The sequence below is a fragment of the Corvus moneduloides genome, chromosome 1 (assembly GCF_009650955.1).
Source record: "Corvus moneduloides isolate bCorMon1 chromosome 1, bCorMon1.pri, whole genome shotgun sequence".
Lineage (NCBI taxonomy): Eukaryota > Metazoa > Chordata > Aves > Passeriformes > Corvidae > Corvus > Corvus moneduloides.
In genome coordinates, this window is record NC_045476.1 from 60,401,225 (window position 1) to 60,418,931 (window position 17,707).

The 17,707-nt window shown below is 39.3% G+C and overlaps 1 protein-coding gene across 4 annotated transcripts in view; it reads left to right on the forward strand.

Moving 5' to 3' along the window:
* Window positions 1–17,707, forward strand: part of SLC25A13 (solute carrier family 25 member 13) — a 103,968-nt gene that overhangs the window by 18,617 nt on the left and 67,644 nt on the right. For all 4 annotated transcript variants that reach the window (XM_032111636.1, XM_032111628.1, XM_032111620.1 and 1 more), the window contains 2 exons: window positions 5,329–5,382; window positions 9,999–10,141. In XM_032111636.1, the coding sequence (XP_031967527.1) occupies window positions 5,329–5,382; window positions 9,999–10,141 (197 nt within the window). The remainder of the gene's footprint in view (window positions 1–5,328; window positions 5,383–9,998; window positions 10,142–17,707) is intronic.

Below are 17,707 nucleotides of genomic sequence, written 5' to 3' on the forward strand. Positions count from 1 at the left end.
ACAAGGATTGTCCGGTGTGTATATAATTGATAACTGTGTGTTGGTCCCTGATCAGTTTGTGTGCAAAAATACTGTGGTTCATTGGGAATCTCCTTGTGTGAGAACCATCTTATGAACAAGCCATCTGCATTTGCTCTGGGACTTTGAAAGTAGGATCAAAGCTAGAAGGTAATTGCACAATAAAGTAGGTTTGTTAGCTTTGATGCACTTGGGAAAAGTGAGGCTTCCATGACTACCATGGTGCATAAGACTGGGAATTTACCAGAGATTGATAGTGAAGATGGAGTGAAGATGGATGTACTCAGACTCATCAGACTGGATGTACCTACCTGCTTGGTAGTTATCAATGTCTCTTGCAGTTCTTCCTACCCTAAGCCTTTGGACAGATAAGCCAAATGCCATCTGAACTGTATTTTCCTGGGAGAAATACTCAGTTTAGTTAGGGAGGTCTGTTGAGAAGGTTTTTGATCTGCATTCAGTGCCAGCTCTGTTGTCTGATCAGCAGTTGTCTGATTCTCTGCTTGGTGAGCTGGTCCACATCTTGCTTGAAATCTTGTAATTTGAAGTTCTGCATAGTTCACTTTCCCTTGTAGATCACAGTCAAGTTTTTTACTGCAGAAGGAATGGCAGTTCTTTTGCTGAGGTGAGAGTATGCATGTTGAACTAACAGAAAATGCTTATTGATGCAGCTGAAACAGGAGACAGTGCCCTTCACAGATGCTGATACAGAGCACTTGTAATTTAGGATATGGGTGTGATGATGGAAAGTGACCAAGGAGAGTTGCTAGGTTAGAAGAATGATTATATATGTTTGTGGTAGTATTAGTCTAAATATGGAAGAAAGACAATTCTCATCTATATAAATAAGTTATTTGTATTAAAATAAAAACTGGAGTGTTGTTTTAGCATAATACTTAAGCAGTATTAATGGGTTTCTGGTCTGAATTCAAACTTGTCCAGTAACTGTGCTTTAACTGGTTTCTGATATCCAGTCACTCATTTAAAAAAGAATGTAAGGTCAAACCCCAGTTTGATCTCCTTTGGAGTTGCACATTTGATGTGTATATGTATACTTTTAGCCAGAAGGAAACGTTACAATGATCTAATCTGACCTCTTACATAAACTGGGCCACATGTGTTTGAGTCTTACAGGTGGACTCAATAACTTGTGATGAAACTAAAGAATACCCCCATAAGACATAAGGTTTCAATTTTAATTTGAGGGCTTTTAGTGGTGTGAAATACACTGCATTCTTTAGTAGTGCTTAAGAATGGATGAACTTCTGAAAAATAATCTTAATTTCAACACAAGTTACAAGATCTTGTGATCACTTGTTGAGGCTTTCATCAAACATCTTTTCTCTGTGCGTGTCTGTAGATGGTTTTCTCTAGAGCTAAACAGACTGAGCTCACCGCTGTCAGCCCTGCCACAGCTCTGGTTCTCTGCTTGGAGAAGGACTGCTGTCCAGCATTTTATGTGCTTGGTGTCAGGAGATTTTAAAGATGCTGAGGTGGGAGGGGGGGGCAACCTTACCTCTGTCAACTTTCTCCTTCACATCTGAGTTGTATTCAGATTAAACCAAGAGAAAGAAACAATATGAGGTGTTTATCTCTTTATCTTTGGTTAGGACTTGCTGTTGTTGCAATAAACTTTCTGGAATATTGTAGCAATTCTCAAGTATTCCTGGATCCCAATCACCTTTCTACTCTATCCAGACCGTGGCTACTAAAGTGGTCTTTGCCATAAAGGTGAGAAGATCAGATATTCTATTTTTGCCATTAGATTAATGCTATATTTACATTAATTCTGATTTTCCTACTGCACTTCTTCTTTCTCGCCCACCCATGTTGTTGTTCTTTACTGGGTGGAACACTCACTATGTTGTTAGTCTTTTTGTGTCTTTTGATACCATGCACTCTTTGACAACCTGTTTCTTCTACCTTGTGTAACTTGTAAGAGTTGGTAGGAAATATAATTTTCTTTGATTCTGAATAGATTCCGTTTTCTTGTGTTGTACAGTTATATTTTTCTGGAAAGACTCTGCGTTTAATTTCGAGTATGGAAGTGAGAGTGAAAATGCGTATCTCTGTAAATTGAGCATAACTTAATGAGGAGAAAAGAGGTCTCCTGGAGAAAATGGGCTGAAATTAAGATCAAGGTGCAAGGGAGTCTAAAGATATGAAGAGCTTCAGCATGCAAATCAATCTGTGTTACTGTCACAGAGCTTTGCTTTTCTCTATGCACCCTTTGTTGAATGTTACTGCTAATGGGAGGGACTCAGCATTTTTAAGTGCAGTTCTTATATTGCCTGTTTGGTCTCATTCTTCATATATATTATAACACACATGTACACATAGTATGTTGGTAAAGACTTTCAGATGTCTACCTTAGGGATGAAAATCCCTGCTGATATTTTCTATGCATTATCCCAGTCTTTCCTGTGAGTGTTCTAACTTGGTTATAGTCCTGCACTTCAGTTGTTGTACTCCGTGTTCTCTCCTGGGTTTTTGTAATAATAAATGTTGTTTGTTGGAGAGCTTTCTTCACCGAACCTAACTTAATAGAAGTTGCTGTTTTAAGTGTTAGTGTCTGTTACATAGTATTTCTTTGTAAAGAGCAATAACAAACATTATTTCCCTCAGATCTTCTTTATCAAATACCTTCTCATGCCGCTAGAGAGGTGTTAGGCCTGCCAGCTCATAGCTGGTTTTATCTTGATGGAGAGAAGACGGAAGTAAAATGGAGAGGTCTTTCCAGTAACAAAACACATCACCTAAACCCAGTTATGTGAGAGTCAGTAAATATCACCTGAGCTGACTGGAGAAGCAGCAGCTTTCATCTGTGGGTCACTTTTCATCAAGCATGTTACCTGTCAGCTTGCAGTCTTGTTGGCGTCAGGTTACTTAGCCTTCAACTGCTGACATAACAATTTACAGAATGGTATGGAAAGTGATATTTTGAGCTTTCTGGAGTGGGAATCTTCTAGTAACACCTGTCATCAGGATCAGTTTTCATGGCTGTGTGTGCAGCTTCAGCCTTGCCCTTAGCTGGGTATGGATGAAGAGCTGAATCAAAAACTTCTTTTATCAGTGGTATGACTGCATTAGCATCACTCTTCCTGAAGTTCTCACGTAATATAATAGAGGCTCTTTTTCGTAATTGGGATCAGATACACCTTTTAGAATGGGCTTTGGTGGATGTCACATGGATGCACCAATTAACATGGTGTTAACCATGCCTTTCCTTTCCTGTTTGCCAGGAAATGGAAGAATGTGGGAGTAGACTGGGAAATGGGAAAAAGCTATGGTATGCAGCCACTGCTTGGGCTGCCAGTCTGCAGTCCTTCTGTGCATTCATTTACCTGACCAACTTCGACCCATCTTTCAGTATATGGTTTGAAGAAATTTACAGTAAAAAACACCACTTAATTCCTCCATAATCAAGTGGGGGCTGAAAAATGGCAGCTGCCTCCCAAGCACATCTCCCGAGTTTCTCAAGATAGTTAGTATCAGTGAAACTAAAGGAAAATGAGTGTAAGTTCATGTACATTTTCCTTTGGTTTTTTTCTCCCCTGGTTTCTTTAGGCTTAGCTTTCTGTAACAGTATGGAATTTAAACTTAAAGACAGATAAAGTATGACACTGATTTATATTTGATGGCTACAGGTGTTTGAACTGTCTTTACTTTGCCTGTATAGTGGCAAGGTTCTGGATTGGAGCAGCATAGAAATACTGGTTTTTTCTTTCCACAAAGTTCCCAATTGCTCTCGACTATCAGATTTTTACAGAAGGGGTTAAATTAAATCTCTGCTTGCAGTGATTATATTTAGGACAGCTTGCATTTTAGAAAACACACTTTATTATATTCTTAGCTTCACAATTACACTTTGATTTTTTGCAACTGCTTTCACACAGATTTCTGTGCAGACACAGAATTGGGACTCCAACTGTGGACTTCGTCAGTTGAGTCCTAGCATAGGTGTGGTTCTTCCCTTTTAAAAAAAAACTTCTAGAATTTTATAAGAAACCTTAATCATACGCTTTTCCTAAAATATTCTGGGTTTTGGTTTGGTTTTCTGAGGTTTTTTTACATGTTTTTGTGGGGGTTTTGTTGTCTTTTTTAGTTTTTAAATGATCCATTTAGGGCGAGGATAAACTTATTGAAGATTTGTCATTAAGTGTACGTGTGAAGATATAATGCTGTTGTACAGCACAGACTCCTTCCATTTTCTGCAGTAGCCCAGTGTGCTACCACAAATGCACTTGGGGTCACGTTCACTTTTACAGTCTACCATTGCTGTTAAGAGTCAGTAAAGTAAAGAGGTGTTTTATTGATAACATTTCTGATGTTTAATTCTTAAGTGAGGGTAAGATTGTATGTCTTGTCCTTTGCCTGTTTATTCCCCACTCCAGATACATTTTCACAAGTTCTTTGAAAATCCAGGTTTGCTAGCAAAGTATTTGTTTTTTTAATTTGGAATAGATTGGTGAATTGACTTGTCAGATGAGGATTATTATGTTAGCAAACAAGATTTTATCAAAGTATCCCAAATAAAGAAGGGGAAACTATAGTAGGCACAGACTGAGAGGACAAATCCACTTGCTGCCAAAAGCAGCAAAAGAACTGTATGGTATATCAACCAGGATAATACCGATGGACTTACTCCACAGTGGGTTGAATATTTTTTGATTCAGTGTTTTGAAAAGAAAATCTGATTACTTTGGGCTTGTGGTGATGAATGGAACTTAGATTGTAGTTGGAACTGCTTAATTTGATCTGCAGAAAAATCTAGATACTCTGCTTTTTGAATTCACCTCATTAAAAGGATCTACACTGTAAGTTTAAAATGGTGTAATAAACCAAATAATTACATTGAAATTCTGTCTTTTATGGAGCTGCTTTCTTGAACAAGTTTGTGAGTCTGAGTATTTCATTCTTGCTTTTTATCAGTTGTGAACTGCATATGGTACTCTGAAATCCTTAGGTGAAAGGTGCTGGAAGTGTAAATGTCTATGGTAAAGATGATATAATGCTGAATCCCAGCAGAGAGATACATTATAGAGGTTTGGTTCTTGAATGTCTTTATGACTTGTTAATGTGTGGCTGTTTAAGAGTTGCAGGGTTGCATAAGGAAAGCAGAACAATAATAACCTTATGTAAGTGTGAAATGGATAAAATAAGCATGGCCAGCTAAAGCAATACGTAATTTATCTAAGGTGAACATTTCTTTTCATCACTCATTCTGTTGTTTGTGTTCTTGTTTTTAAATGACACTTCGACATCTTTTGTATAAGTTATGCATATTAATGTAATTGTATTTACTTGTAGGTGGCTCTAACCAAAAGAGCTGATCCAGCTGAGTTGAAAACAATATTTTTGAAGGTATGTGTAAAGTAAATATTTTACTCTTTCTGCTTAAATTTTTCATATCTTTTGCTCTATTATTGCTGCATACAACTCTTGATAGTTTTTTCCAACCATTAATCATTCACCGTATTATTACCATGTTAGACTTAAATACCATTATCAGAATTGAACAATGCTCACCAAGAAGTCAGATATATTCCTGAGTGATTATTGTATTGACTCAGAAGAAGTATTGCTATCTTAGAAAAAACACACATTGTTCAGAGAATGTGGTGGGAGTTTCAGTATTGTTCCTACATGTGGTAAGATGTTCGTGTAGACATCTTACTGTTAGATGATTTGGTAAACTTTCTTCTTCTGTCCTTGCATCCTTTCTTCCTTTAGGGTTATCTCTGCTTCTCTAATTTGTAGAAATGTTGGGTAGATCACCTTGTGAAGTGCTGGCCATATTTATTATTTAACTGAAATTCTTTCTCTGTTGGCATGCTGTGGAAAGCATGCAAGTAAAGAAAGGACTCATACTTGCTTATATACTTGAGAGAAGTGTGCTTTTCTTGCTGGAAACTGGGAGGTGATTCTCCAACCCTACTACTTTCTTGTGAGACCCCCACCTGCAGTGCTGCATCCAGCTCTGGGGCTCCCAACATAAGAAGGATGTGAACCTGTTGGAGCTAGTCCAGAGGAGGGTCACAAAGACAATCAGAGTGCAGGAGCACCTTGCTATGAAGACAGACTGAGAGTTGGGATTGTTCAGCCTGGGGAAGAGATGTCTCCAGGGAGATCTTAGGCAGCCTTTCAGTACCTCAAGGGAGCCTACAAGTAATCTGGAGAGGGACATTTTAGAAGTATAGGGACATTTTACAAGAACATGTGGTGATAGGACAAGGGGGAATGACTTTAAACTGAAAGAGAGTAGGTTTAGATTAAGGAAGTAAGGAAGAAACTCTTACTGTGAGGGTGGTGAAACCCCAGAATAGCTTGCCCAGAGAAGTTGTGAGTGCCCCATCCCTGGAAATGTTCAAGGCCAGGTTGGATGGGGGTTTGAGTAATTTGGTTTGATGGAACATGTGTGTGCCTATGGCAGGGAGGTTGGAACTGGATGATCTTTAAAGTCTTTTCCAACCCAAACTATTTTGTGATTTTGTGAAACTGGCTTTCTTTGACCCATTTCCTAAATTTAAATAACTATTTCTAGCCTTCCTAAGATTTATTAGTACAGTGTCTGGGTAAGTTTAGTTTTCTGTTATTAAAGAAAAAGAGTAAAAAATTTGTGGTTCTGAAGAATAAGTACGAGGTAGATGCCACAGTGCTACTAGAGAGCTGTTGTATCTGAATTGCTTTTATGGACGTGTTGAGGGCCTAAGGGAGCTCATACCTTTCCAGTTTCTTCCCTCCACCTTTACTTTCTCCAGCATCATGCCTCACTCTCCATGTAGTTCTTGGTATTTTTTCCATTGTCCCTTGTGAGCTATTATTAACAAGATGTGTAGGTGTCACAATGTATATTGCCAGTATTTATAGTTTTATCATATACTGTCAGTATTTATAGCTCTGAAATCAGATTTTCAGTTGAGAAAGCCAGGATTTAACTTACTAAGTCCTGGAGCTTGTATCTGTCAGGCCAGCAAAAAAAACTCTTGAAAAAGAAGGGGTTTTGTGATTTACAGAGGAAAATACTTGAAGAGCAGGAGCACAGCAGCAGAAAAGGCAGACAAGGAGTAGAACACTGACCTGAGAGATAGTAGCATTGAGGAAGGAAATAAACACACTAGAGAGAGGCCTGGTCCTCTCTGAACTATGAGGTGATCCTCAGTTGGAGAGTGGGGAGGTTGGTTAGTTGGTTTGCTGAGAATAGTGTGAAAAGTGTTTCCCACCCTCCTGTGGGTATTCATCTCTTGCATTTCTGAAGATTGTAGCTCCTGACAACCTTCTGATTTGGTGGATTGAATGGGTCGTAGTTGAGCACACTAAATGCCACCTCTGACTTAATTTTCTTCCTCTTTTGTTTCCCCTTCCACTAAAAAGAAGGGATCCCAATAAAGTGGAGTAATTAAATATGAGCTAAATGTTTTGTTCAGTGTAATGCAGAATTGTCATGCTGCTTACTCCCAAGAAGGAAAAATGATGAGTGAATGTGTTGTGTTGTTTCATGCTCTACAGATAAGTGATAGCCAGAGTGTTAATGAAGCTTCTCTAGACTATTTTAAGTGGTGAAGCCAATACAGTTGCTTCTGCAGATTGTGGAATATTCACTTAAAAAATAATTTGACAACCATTCTTTCCTACTTCAATTAAAAATTAAAAAATATGATTGCCTTGTAGGAATGGTACCCACAGTGTAGAAATAAATATGAAAGTATCAGTTTAAATGCAGCTGATTGCAGTCAACTTTTAGCATATTTAATATGCCAAATCCCCAGTAGTGTGTTTGCAAATCTTATTTAAAATGGGGTTAAACTTGTTATTACTTGACTATCTAAAATGTATGTAAATAAATTACCAAAAAGCCATTAAGTACTATTGTGTAATATCAAATTCTCTGTGGATATAGTTGTCAGAGTGGGGTGAAATAAAACTGTAAAGAACCAATTTTTAAATGTTGCTCCTCCAAAACAAATAGAACTGATTTTTTTTCTTTTTGTGAAGATAATTTCCAAGAGTACTTCTTCTAAGTCTTCTAACATAACCCCTAAGAGATTAGATTCTAGTCAAAGTGATCAAGCTGACATTTTTGAAGGTCATTTTCTATATGTAGTATAGAGTACGTGATTGGATTTCAAATACACTTGAGTAAATCACAATGACAAGAAACAGGGGGACACTGAAACCTTGTGCTGTTTTCTGTTATTGAGTGCCCTAGCAGGGGGTTAGCCTGGATAAAAAAAAAGAAATACAGAAGCATAGGCTGTCTGACTTATTTGATTTGTTTCTCAATAGCAGCTGTGTTAAAAGTTTCTGAGGCTGGGATTCTGAACGATTCTGTCTTTCTGCAAATGATTACATTGAAATCAATTGATCTGTTAGTTCTTATAAAAGTATACAATTCAAAATTCCTTGCAGTGTAGCAACTAGAAAGCTTGTGTTACAGTGTCTGTTGAGACAGGAATCCTTTAGTGCTAACCAATATAGAGATGCCAAAGCGAGTTATGTTTTGTTTGGGCTTGCTTCTCTGAAGCCTTGTTTCTTGAAGATATTGCTGTACCTGAAAATGGTATTTATATAGCACTAAAGGAAATAATCTACTTACTGTAACACTTTGGCATCCCTCTGAGAGTTATATGCCTACAGCAGGTATAACAGTACGCTGCAGGCACCAGTACGAAATGAAAACTGGCAGTTTTCATCCCTTAGCAGAGCCACAGTAATGTGAAAGAAAACGTGTGTTTGAAGTACACTACAAAATAGCGATAGGCATCCAATTTATTTATTACTTTAGTGTGGATAATGCTCTGTGGGGAACTGCAACAATAGTTTATCATCCCACCTTGCCTTAAAAAAAAAAAACAAAAACAAAAACAACAAAAAAGAGGAATTAGCAGTTTCTTTCCTGTTCTCAGTGTACATTTGCTATCCCAAGATAGCCCTGTTTCCCTTAAAGCTAACACATGGTTCTGCAAATGTTGCCTGGGATTTCTTTTCCTCTTAATGATTGTCCTTATCCTTTTTTTTTTTCTTAAAATACATTCTTTAGGGTTGATTTCAAATTTGACCTTCTGCAGAAAATGAGGACTTTAAAATTTGAGGAATCACCTAGGAATGAGGGTAGGGGTGGTAACAAAGGGAATTTTATTAATTTATTTAGATATGATCTTCAAAAATATTAATATTACTTTTATTCGCAACATGTTACTGGAGGCTTCTTCCCCTGGGAGCAAATACACTTGGGTCTGTCAATAGCTGTTTTCTGGAGTAGTATGCCAGTAACTGTGTGTAAAGCAGGGATAACGTATGGCAGGTGTCAGAACTCTTGTCTTATTTCTGCAGTGTGCTGAACTGTCAAAGTTCGTAGTTTTTGTTACATTGTTCTGCAAATGCTGTTCTTTGGCCTCCTTTCAGCACTTAAGCCAAGGAGGAGTTACCTGTCAGTTCTCTTTTCCTTACGGACCAGCCATGGCTGCAGGTGATGCAGTAGTTCTTCAAAACAGCACCCCCAGGTGGACATTCCTGCGGGATCATTTGCTCCACTGGCATTTTGCAGGTGTAACCAACCCTGCCTTCTCATCCCAAAGTAGAATGGCTAAACGAAGGAGTCATTACAGATAAATAAGATATGCTGCAGTACCCTATTGCTGTCAAAGTTTCAGTGAGCCTGAGATGCCACATACATGTTTGCAAATGAGCTTGTGCTTCTTTTTCTGCTTCAAAAACATGTCTGGTATGGAGTATTTCTAGACTACTATGGAGAAATTGTTGATAATCCAAAATTCGTATATCTGCCATTTGTTGTCTGGGAAGCCAAGCCTTCAGCTGCTTGAGTACTCCCCTCTTACTCTTTCCTGTTTGAGTCTAGGCTGTAGCTTCACTGGAGCAGAACCGTCAGAAGCCTGCTTGTTTTTGGAAACTATGGGTGGTGGTAATAAATGCCTGGAGAAGGATGTGTTGAGGAACTAAATATTGTATTCATGTAACAGTATGCAAGTGTGGAGAAGAATGGAGAATTCTTCATGTCTCCAAATGACTTCGTCACACGGTACCTGAAGATAATTGGAGATGGTTTGCCTAACGCAAGCACTGTACAGCTCCTTGCAGGTGTGGTGGATCAGACAAAAGATGGGTGAGTGCTTTTTTGTGGATTTGTTTTTGGTTTGGGGGGTGGGGGGGATTTGTATTTGATTGGCTTTTTTTTTCTTTTTCTGTTGTTCATTTAAAAAATACAAAACCACTCTTTTAAAATGTCTGATCAGTCATTTTGAAAAGATCAGTCTGATCCTTGAAGAGTGGTGGGGGGGTTGTTTTGTTCGGTTTTCCCCTGCAGATCCATAAAGGAATACAGTATCTTTTAAGTGAAAAGAGTAGAAATAATGTTTTCAATTGCACCTACCGTTTAGCGGTGCAAACCATTTTCTGTCTACTATGTATTTTTAATTCATGGACCCTTTCATGTTGGTTGGCTGGCTCCCTTAACTCCTGCTTTTCTTTCCTTCCCTGAGTCTCTCTGTCTCTGTTTACTTTATGTATCTGTCACAAACACATTCAAATAGAAATCCAAAATAAGTTTAGATGGTGTAGGAAGAGATCCTAGAAAAAAGTGCCCCTGCTTTGTTTTGCCATGGCACTGTGAAAGGTTTTTTGTCACTGTGTTTTTCTTTCAAGAGGGAGGAGGAGCACCTAAGGTATTTAGGGAGCCACTCTGCAATCTTGGGAAGACAGCAGTGAAGTTGGTTGCACATGGTTTGCATTTGAAAGGCTGACTTTGCCAATAGGCAAGATTAGCTACCCTTCCATCTTCCTTCACCCTACTTTAATGAAATCCTAGCTTTTGCTTTTGGTACTTGCCCAGGCAAGCTGTCTCTTCACCCATATGAATGCCTCGGTTGAACCCTCCCTTTAAAGTGTCCTTAGAGAAACTTGAGAATAATTAGCTACGGACTTAAAGTATGTAGTTGTGGCATTTTTAGAAACCAGAAAACTTCAGGCATGACTCATATCAGTGGTTGCAGAGAGTAAAATGTGAGATAAACAAAGCATGACTAGAGAATGCAGTCTTCCTAGGTAAGAGATGCAGGCATAACTGAGAAGTTTTGCAGTACTTTCTGTGCTCTCTTTTGTGTTCAGCCATTCTCATGTGTTTGGCAGCTGGGCACCTTAAACCTTGCAGATGAGTTAATGTGATGAGTGCTGCCTCGGTAAAAGAACTCTGTTAAGGGTTTTGTTGGTAACATTGATGGCATCAAGAAGGCCATGGCTTCAGATAGTGTTTGACTGAAAACGTTAAACATTTCTCAGATTTCTTCCCTTGGTTTGATGCCTGCAAAAACAGCATTTTCCAAATTACATGGCTTCAAATCCGTTTTGTAATAAGAAGATTGAGAACATAATCCATACCTTGTGATTTGGATCTCCCTCACAAACAGAAGCTGGTGTCAGGAAGAACAAAATGTAAAACCGTAGCCTATGTGAACTTGTTGACAAGTTGGGATTTCATAACTTGGCGTGATCTTGTAAGAGTTTTGCGGTGTAATATTGAGGCTTCTAATTGCTGCTTTCTGCCGTGGGTAAGGATTGTTTCTGTAATCCACACTGTGCAGTGACAGTTCGTAACGTGTCTGTGGAGAGTCTCTTCTGGTATTCAGGCTGTCTTCCTGTTTAGCTAGTATGTGAAAGAATGGAGAAAGTTCGGAAAGGGATTAGCATCCGTCTCTCTAACGTGGCATTGTAGCATTTTTTGCCATGTGGTTCAGCATTTGTACCTTGTTCTCCTGGTGTTTAAAGTAATTTGCGGAGTGATCGTCTGAAGCAAGGGTCAGCTGCTTTTTGGTTCCTGTCATGAAATCTCCTAGAGACAGCAACAGGACTGTTGGCCTTCTCCTGTTGAATACTGCCAACTTGGCAGTCCAGAACTGCCAGTTTTACAGCGAAGCACAAACCAGCTTTTGTTGGTTTTCATTTTTAATAGGCTTGCCAGTGTTTAGAGATTTACACGTGTTTAAGGTCATGAGAGTCGGTTCAGTAATTTAGCATTATTTCTATTATAAAATAGAAAGAATCTTGTAAGAGCAATGACAAGTTAATTTTGTTACCGTGTTGGCGACTTAAAGTACTGCAGTTCTGAAAATACTGCTAGAATACTTCCAGAAGCATTTATCCAGCATCTTGAATCCCTCTTTTGCTCTGAAGAAGCAGCTGTTGCTCGTGACTGGTGAACATGACCACTTGTCACTAAAAGGGTCTGAGCCTCCCCCAGGGTTGTTCCTAGCACTCTTCAGAATGCTTATTAATTCTTTCTGATTTTGATGACAAGTTAAGTATACGTACCAAGTGTAATCAGTGTGAAATACTAAACTGGGTAAGTACACAGGTGAAAGGCAGACACCACAAGAACTTCTGTCTCATGAGAAGGGCATATGTGATGGGCAAAGAGTTTCTGACCCAAGAGCTGAAGAAGTTCTGAGCGTGAAATGGAAAGAACCGTAACCCTTACATGCAATCTCACAGTGGTTACTGTAGACAAAATCTCATGTAAGTCTTGCCCAATTCCTGCATTATCAGATATTAAGGATTGGAGGGTCTACACGAGCTACTGTTGTGAGAAACATAGAAGACCTCTTAAGGCATACTCTGTTCAATGAATATCCGTTGCCATGGGAGCAAGTTTTGCCTCCATCTTAAGCCAGGGCAGAGGTTTATTTGATGGTGGGTTTTCCTGCTGTTCTCTTAACAGAGGCATGTTTTTAAGGTTTCCTCTAAGAAAAGGAGATATTTTCCTTGCTGATGGCCTGACAAACCTTTCAAAGTAGTTGACTGGTAATAACACAGATTTTAATAGGTGTTATATTGCATGGTTGTTGTTTGTATGAAACAGATTGAAGAGCCTGGTTCCTGGCCTTAAGCCTCTTGCTCCTAACCTTGGTTAAAAAAAAAAAAAAAAAAAGGCGGCTTCATTTAGCCTCAGCCAGATCAGAAATTTTCTCAAAATACAGTAGCTTTCTCAGGGCCTATCTGTAATAGGCCAGGCATTTTCCAACCTGCCTACTGTAATATCATTTTTCAGATTTTTGTTGTACTTTTAAACATCTGCCTAACAAAATAAGTATTTACTGCACGTCTCTGTTTGGACTGTAGTAACTAACACTTTACTGAAAAATACCATATGCTTTATTTTTAGAAAGGACAAAATGTTCAAAAATAACACTTGGAAATGCCAGCGTTTTCCATTATTATTGGATATAAATTTATCCTCTAATGCAGCAATTTACACTATACTTAGTTTACCTAGCTTGCAGTGTAAAATAATAGATGTAGCTTCAATTTGTATCCCATTATGTTACCATGTTTAAATTGCTGATACAGTAAAAATATCTGCATTGATTTCTGAAGAAAACCTCTTCATCATTGCATTTGTATGTATTATTACAGCAGGTAATGGCTTTTTTTTCTTTGCATGGCTACTTGCAGACTTTCTGTGGTGGGAATGTGTCGTGTCTATGGCGTGTGCAGATACCATGGGTGTGAGCATGGAAGAAAGGAGAGTAGTAAACAGTGGTTTTGCTGCACCATACCCAGTTGTTCTGTTTGGACTGGTGCTCTTGTATGTGGATGCTTTTAAAATATCAAGATTTGAACCTTCCTGAATAAATCGTGCAGTATTGGCACTGATAATGAGGATGTGAAGGTGAAGGAAGACTTCGATTTACTTGGGTAGAATATCTTCAAAACTGAAATAAAATTTCGTAAACATTTCAGCTTCCTCTCCTTGTGCTGTTAAAATCACTAGGTTTTTCTCTGCTTTTGTTACATAAATGACTACTTGTTTAGGTATATAAAATAACTCTTAAGTAGTATATTGAAGTCCATGTTAATATGTGCTGTTTAATGACACCTAATGATATTCACTGAAGGGTTATGCTAAACCCAAAAGGGTGATGCTAAACCAGAGAGAAAACGTGTTACCCAGGCAACTACCCTTGTGCAGTATAGAGAAGTGAGCATATGGCTATGTAGTACACATTATTTCAGCATCTTTAAGCATTAAGAATCACACATGTAATTGACTGAAAAATTACTGCTCAGTTACTGTATTGTATGGTCATAATAGAAGTAAATGAATACGTCGTCGTTAGAATAGATCTGTTGGGAATCACTAGCAGGCTACTCTACTTAGGGAGCAAAAATACAATAAGAAGAAAATAGCTGGTTTAATTAACATGTAAAAATCGGGTTAATTTGAATTCAGCTGGCACAGCAGATATTAATGTCTCTTCTTTAACAGTCTGGCTAGAACCACACAATTTGTACACTTTTAATCTTCCTAGTTCTATGAATAATTGTTTTTAAAAATGCATATAGGGTTATTTTAAGCATCTATCTGTGACTTACTAGGGAGGTTATTGCTTCCAAGTACTGAAAAAGAATGCTTCTACCAGTATAAAATCTTGTATGAGTGTTAATACATGGAGTTTTAATCAAAGTCAGGCCTAGTAACATAGAATATGTTCTTAACATGGTGCTGGGATTCTGTTGGGATAGGTGCTGTATTTCTTTTCTGTGCTGTCATCAGTGTATTGTGATCTGTTGGTAAGGACATGTGCAGGTTGTTGTTTCACACGAAAAGTGGCTTTACTAAAATGGCATTGGCAGAGATTCTACATTTGTAATTCTAAACAATCCTATTCTAGAGTCTTGTCACCTGCTGGCTTATTTGTTCTTTCTGTGTGCATGTATTATAACCTTTGGGACAGAACTCAGTGCTTTGGATCTGTTTACTGTTCTGTCAGGTACGTAACCAATAATAACAAATAATAATGGCCTTTTATGGCCAGTAAGTCGCAGTAAATATGCATTGTAACAGTAAATATGCATCAATGCAAAACTGAGTAGGTTGCGATATATTGGTTTAAAATTGAAGGAAATGTTACTTTAGAAAAAATTTCTTTTGGCTTAGAAGGGATGGAAGTTTTCTTCCTTTGAAGACTGAGTATCTGTGTAGTCTGTGTCTAACAGTGGGGAGTACTTAGAGCTCTCAAGGAGTTTAAGGGACTGATAGATTGCTCGTGTGCTAACATGTGCATATGTAACAAGGCACGGGCTTCTTTGCCAGTAAAGCTTAAGGCATTCTTACATGTTTGCTGACATCATCAATTGTGAGTTTAATCTTAAGAATACCTGAGGAGGTTTCTTTTTATTTACTTCTTGCACTATGTTGTAACTTATGGTGGCAAGCTCCCAGAGTTAATTATTTGTTAGACCATTTCATACTCTACGTTTCTGTTACTTTTATTGCATGTATATTGAGGGAGGTAGTGTCGAACAGCTTTTAGGCCATCTCTGTGCTGTGCTTTTTTTAAAAAAATGTCCTCTTTTAGTCATCTTCTCATGTTTTTATGTTCGTCGTGGAAGTCTGCTTGTTACTCGGTGGACGTTTGGCTGCTGATGTGCAGCAAGCACACTTCAAGTGTTGACATAGGAAAGCCAGTAGATGTAGTATTTTTAGACTTCAGCAAAGCTGTTGATACTGTCTCTCATAGTGTCCTTCTGGACAAAATGTCCAGCACACAGCTGAATAGCCATGTTACATGATGGGTGAGCAACTGGCTTACAGGTCAGGCACAAAGGGTTACAGTGAACAGGGTGACATCAGGCTGGCGACCTGTCACTGGGGGGTTTCTGCAGGGCCCCATCCTCAGCCCTGTGCTCTTCAGCATCTTCATAAGTGACCCTGATGCAGGACTTACAGGGATACTAAGTAAGTTTGCCAACTGCTGACTTCCTCAAGGGCAGAGAGGCCCTGCAGAGAGACATCAACAAATTAGAGAGATGGGCAATCACCAACTGTATGAAGTTGAACAAGGGAAAGTGTCAGATTCTGCACCTGGGATGGGGCAACCCTGGATATACAGACAGACTGGGGAATGAGAGGCTGAAGAGAAGTGTTGTGAAAAAGGACCTGGGGGTCCTGGTCAGCCAAAGGTTGAAAATGATTCAGCAGTGCCCTGGCAGCCAGGAGGGCCAAGCGTGTCCTGGGGCGCATCAGGCACAGCATCACCAGCTGGGTAAGGGAGGGGATTGTCCTGCTCTGCTCTGCACTGGGGCGGCCTCACCTTGAATATTGTGTGCAGGTTTGGATGCTGCAATGTAAGAAAGATCTTAAGCTGTTAGAGTGTCCAAAGGACGGCAACAAAGATGATAAAGGGCCTTGAGGGGAAACCATATGGGGAATAGCTGAGGTCACTTGGTCTGTTCAGCCTGGAGAAGACTGAAGGGAGATCTCGGTGCAGTCTACAATTTCCTCATGAGGGGAAGAGGAGGAGCAAGTACTAAACTCTTCACTCTTGTGACCCGTGTCAGAATTGGAAGAAACAGCATGAAGCTGAGTTGGGGGAGGTTTAGGTTAGATATTAGGAAAAGGTTTTTGACTCAGGGTGGGGTTGGGTACTGGAACAGGCTTTCCAGGGAAGTATCACAGCACCAAGCCTGTCTGAGTTCAGGAAGGACAGTGCTCTCAGGTACATGGTGTGAGTCTTGGGGGTGGACTTGTGCAGGACCAGGAGTTGGATTCCATGATCCTGATGGGCCCCTTCCTACTGAGCATGTTCTCTGAATTCCCATAAAACAGGTGACTGGAAATTGCTGTATAGTCATGGGTCATCATAACTTGATGGAAAAAATACCTTTTCCAACTTACTCAAACTCTTAGTTCTTCACTGTTACTGCATCCTGAGTAGAAGTTTTCATTGAACTGGCTGCAGTGTCATTTTGAATCAAAGTCCTAAGGATATAGTTAGTTTCCAGTAAAAATCCCTTGGGTTTGTGTGTGTTTCTTGACACTGGATACGCTGAATTTTGTGCTTTTCAGAAATAATCCTTGTTCCCCAGCTGCTGCCACATGAACCCATTAAAGCTACCTGCCTGCTACACTGACATAAAGCAGCCTGAGAGACGGCAATCTTAAGTATCCTAGACTGCCAGCAGGCCCTGCCGCCACATATTTGAAGATGACTTTAAACTCTACAGCCTAGACATTAAAAAAGCAGCAAAATGGAAGAATAGTTGGCCTTTGCCTCTTTAAGAATAGAGTTTGATCTCCATTTCAACTCTTGGGTGTGACACAGAGAAATTAGAATGCTCAGGGTCTTTGCTGTATCAAACCTACTGCTGGAAACAATGCCAAGTTGTCTAATTATGTATTTCTGCTTATGAACTAACTTCTGGAAGGACAGCTCTACTTTTATCTATGTCCTACTACTGTGCTAGCACATTAGGAACCTGGCTGTAATGATGAATTTGAATAAACTGCTCTTGGGCTGAGGAAGAACAGGCAGACTACTGATTGAAATTTATGACTCAACATGCAGGACTGGAGGGCTGTGATGGATGACTAATAAGTTGCTAGCAAACGGTTAACACATTCTGATCGGTTCCTTCTGAAGTGAGTGGCAGCATGTAGGTCTTGAATGGATTTGCTTTCCAAAAGTGCTAAGTACTGAGTCTTGAGGGAAGTTACTCATGTCTTTATTGGCTCTGTCTTGCTAGTGGAGGGAGGTAGGCTCCCCCAGAGGGCAGTTCACTTAGACATTAAAGCTGAGGTGAGTAGCCATGCTGAGTGTTTTGCTTATTTTATGTTTTGTTGTGACTTGCTGAGAGGAATAATTCCTTGTTTAACAGACACTTCCATTTAGTGATA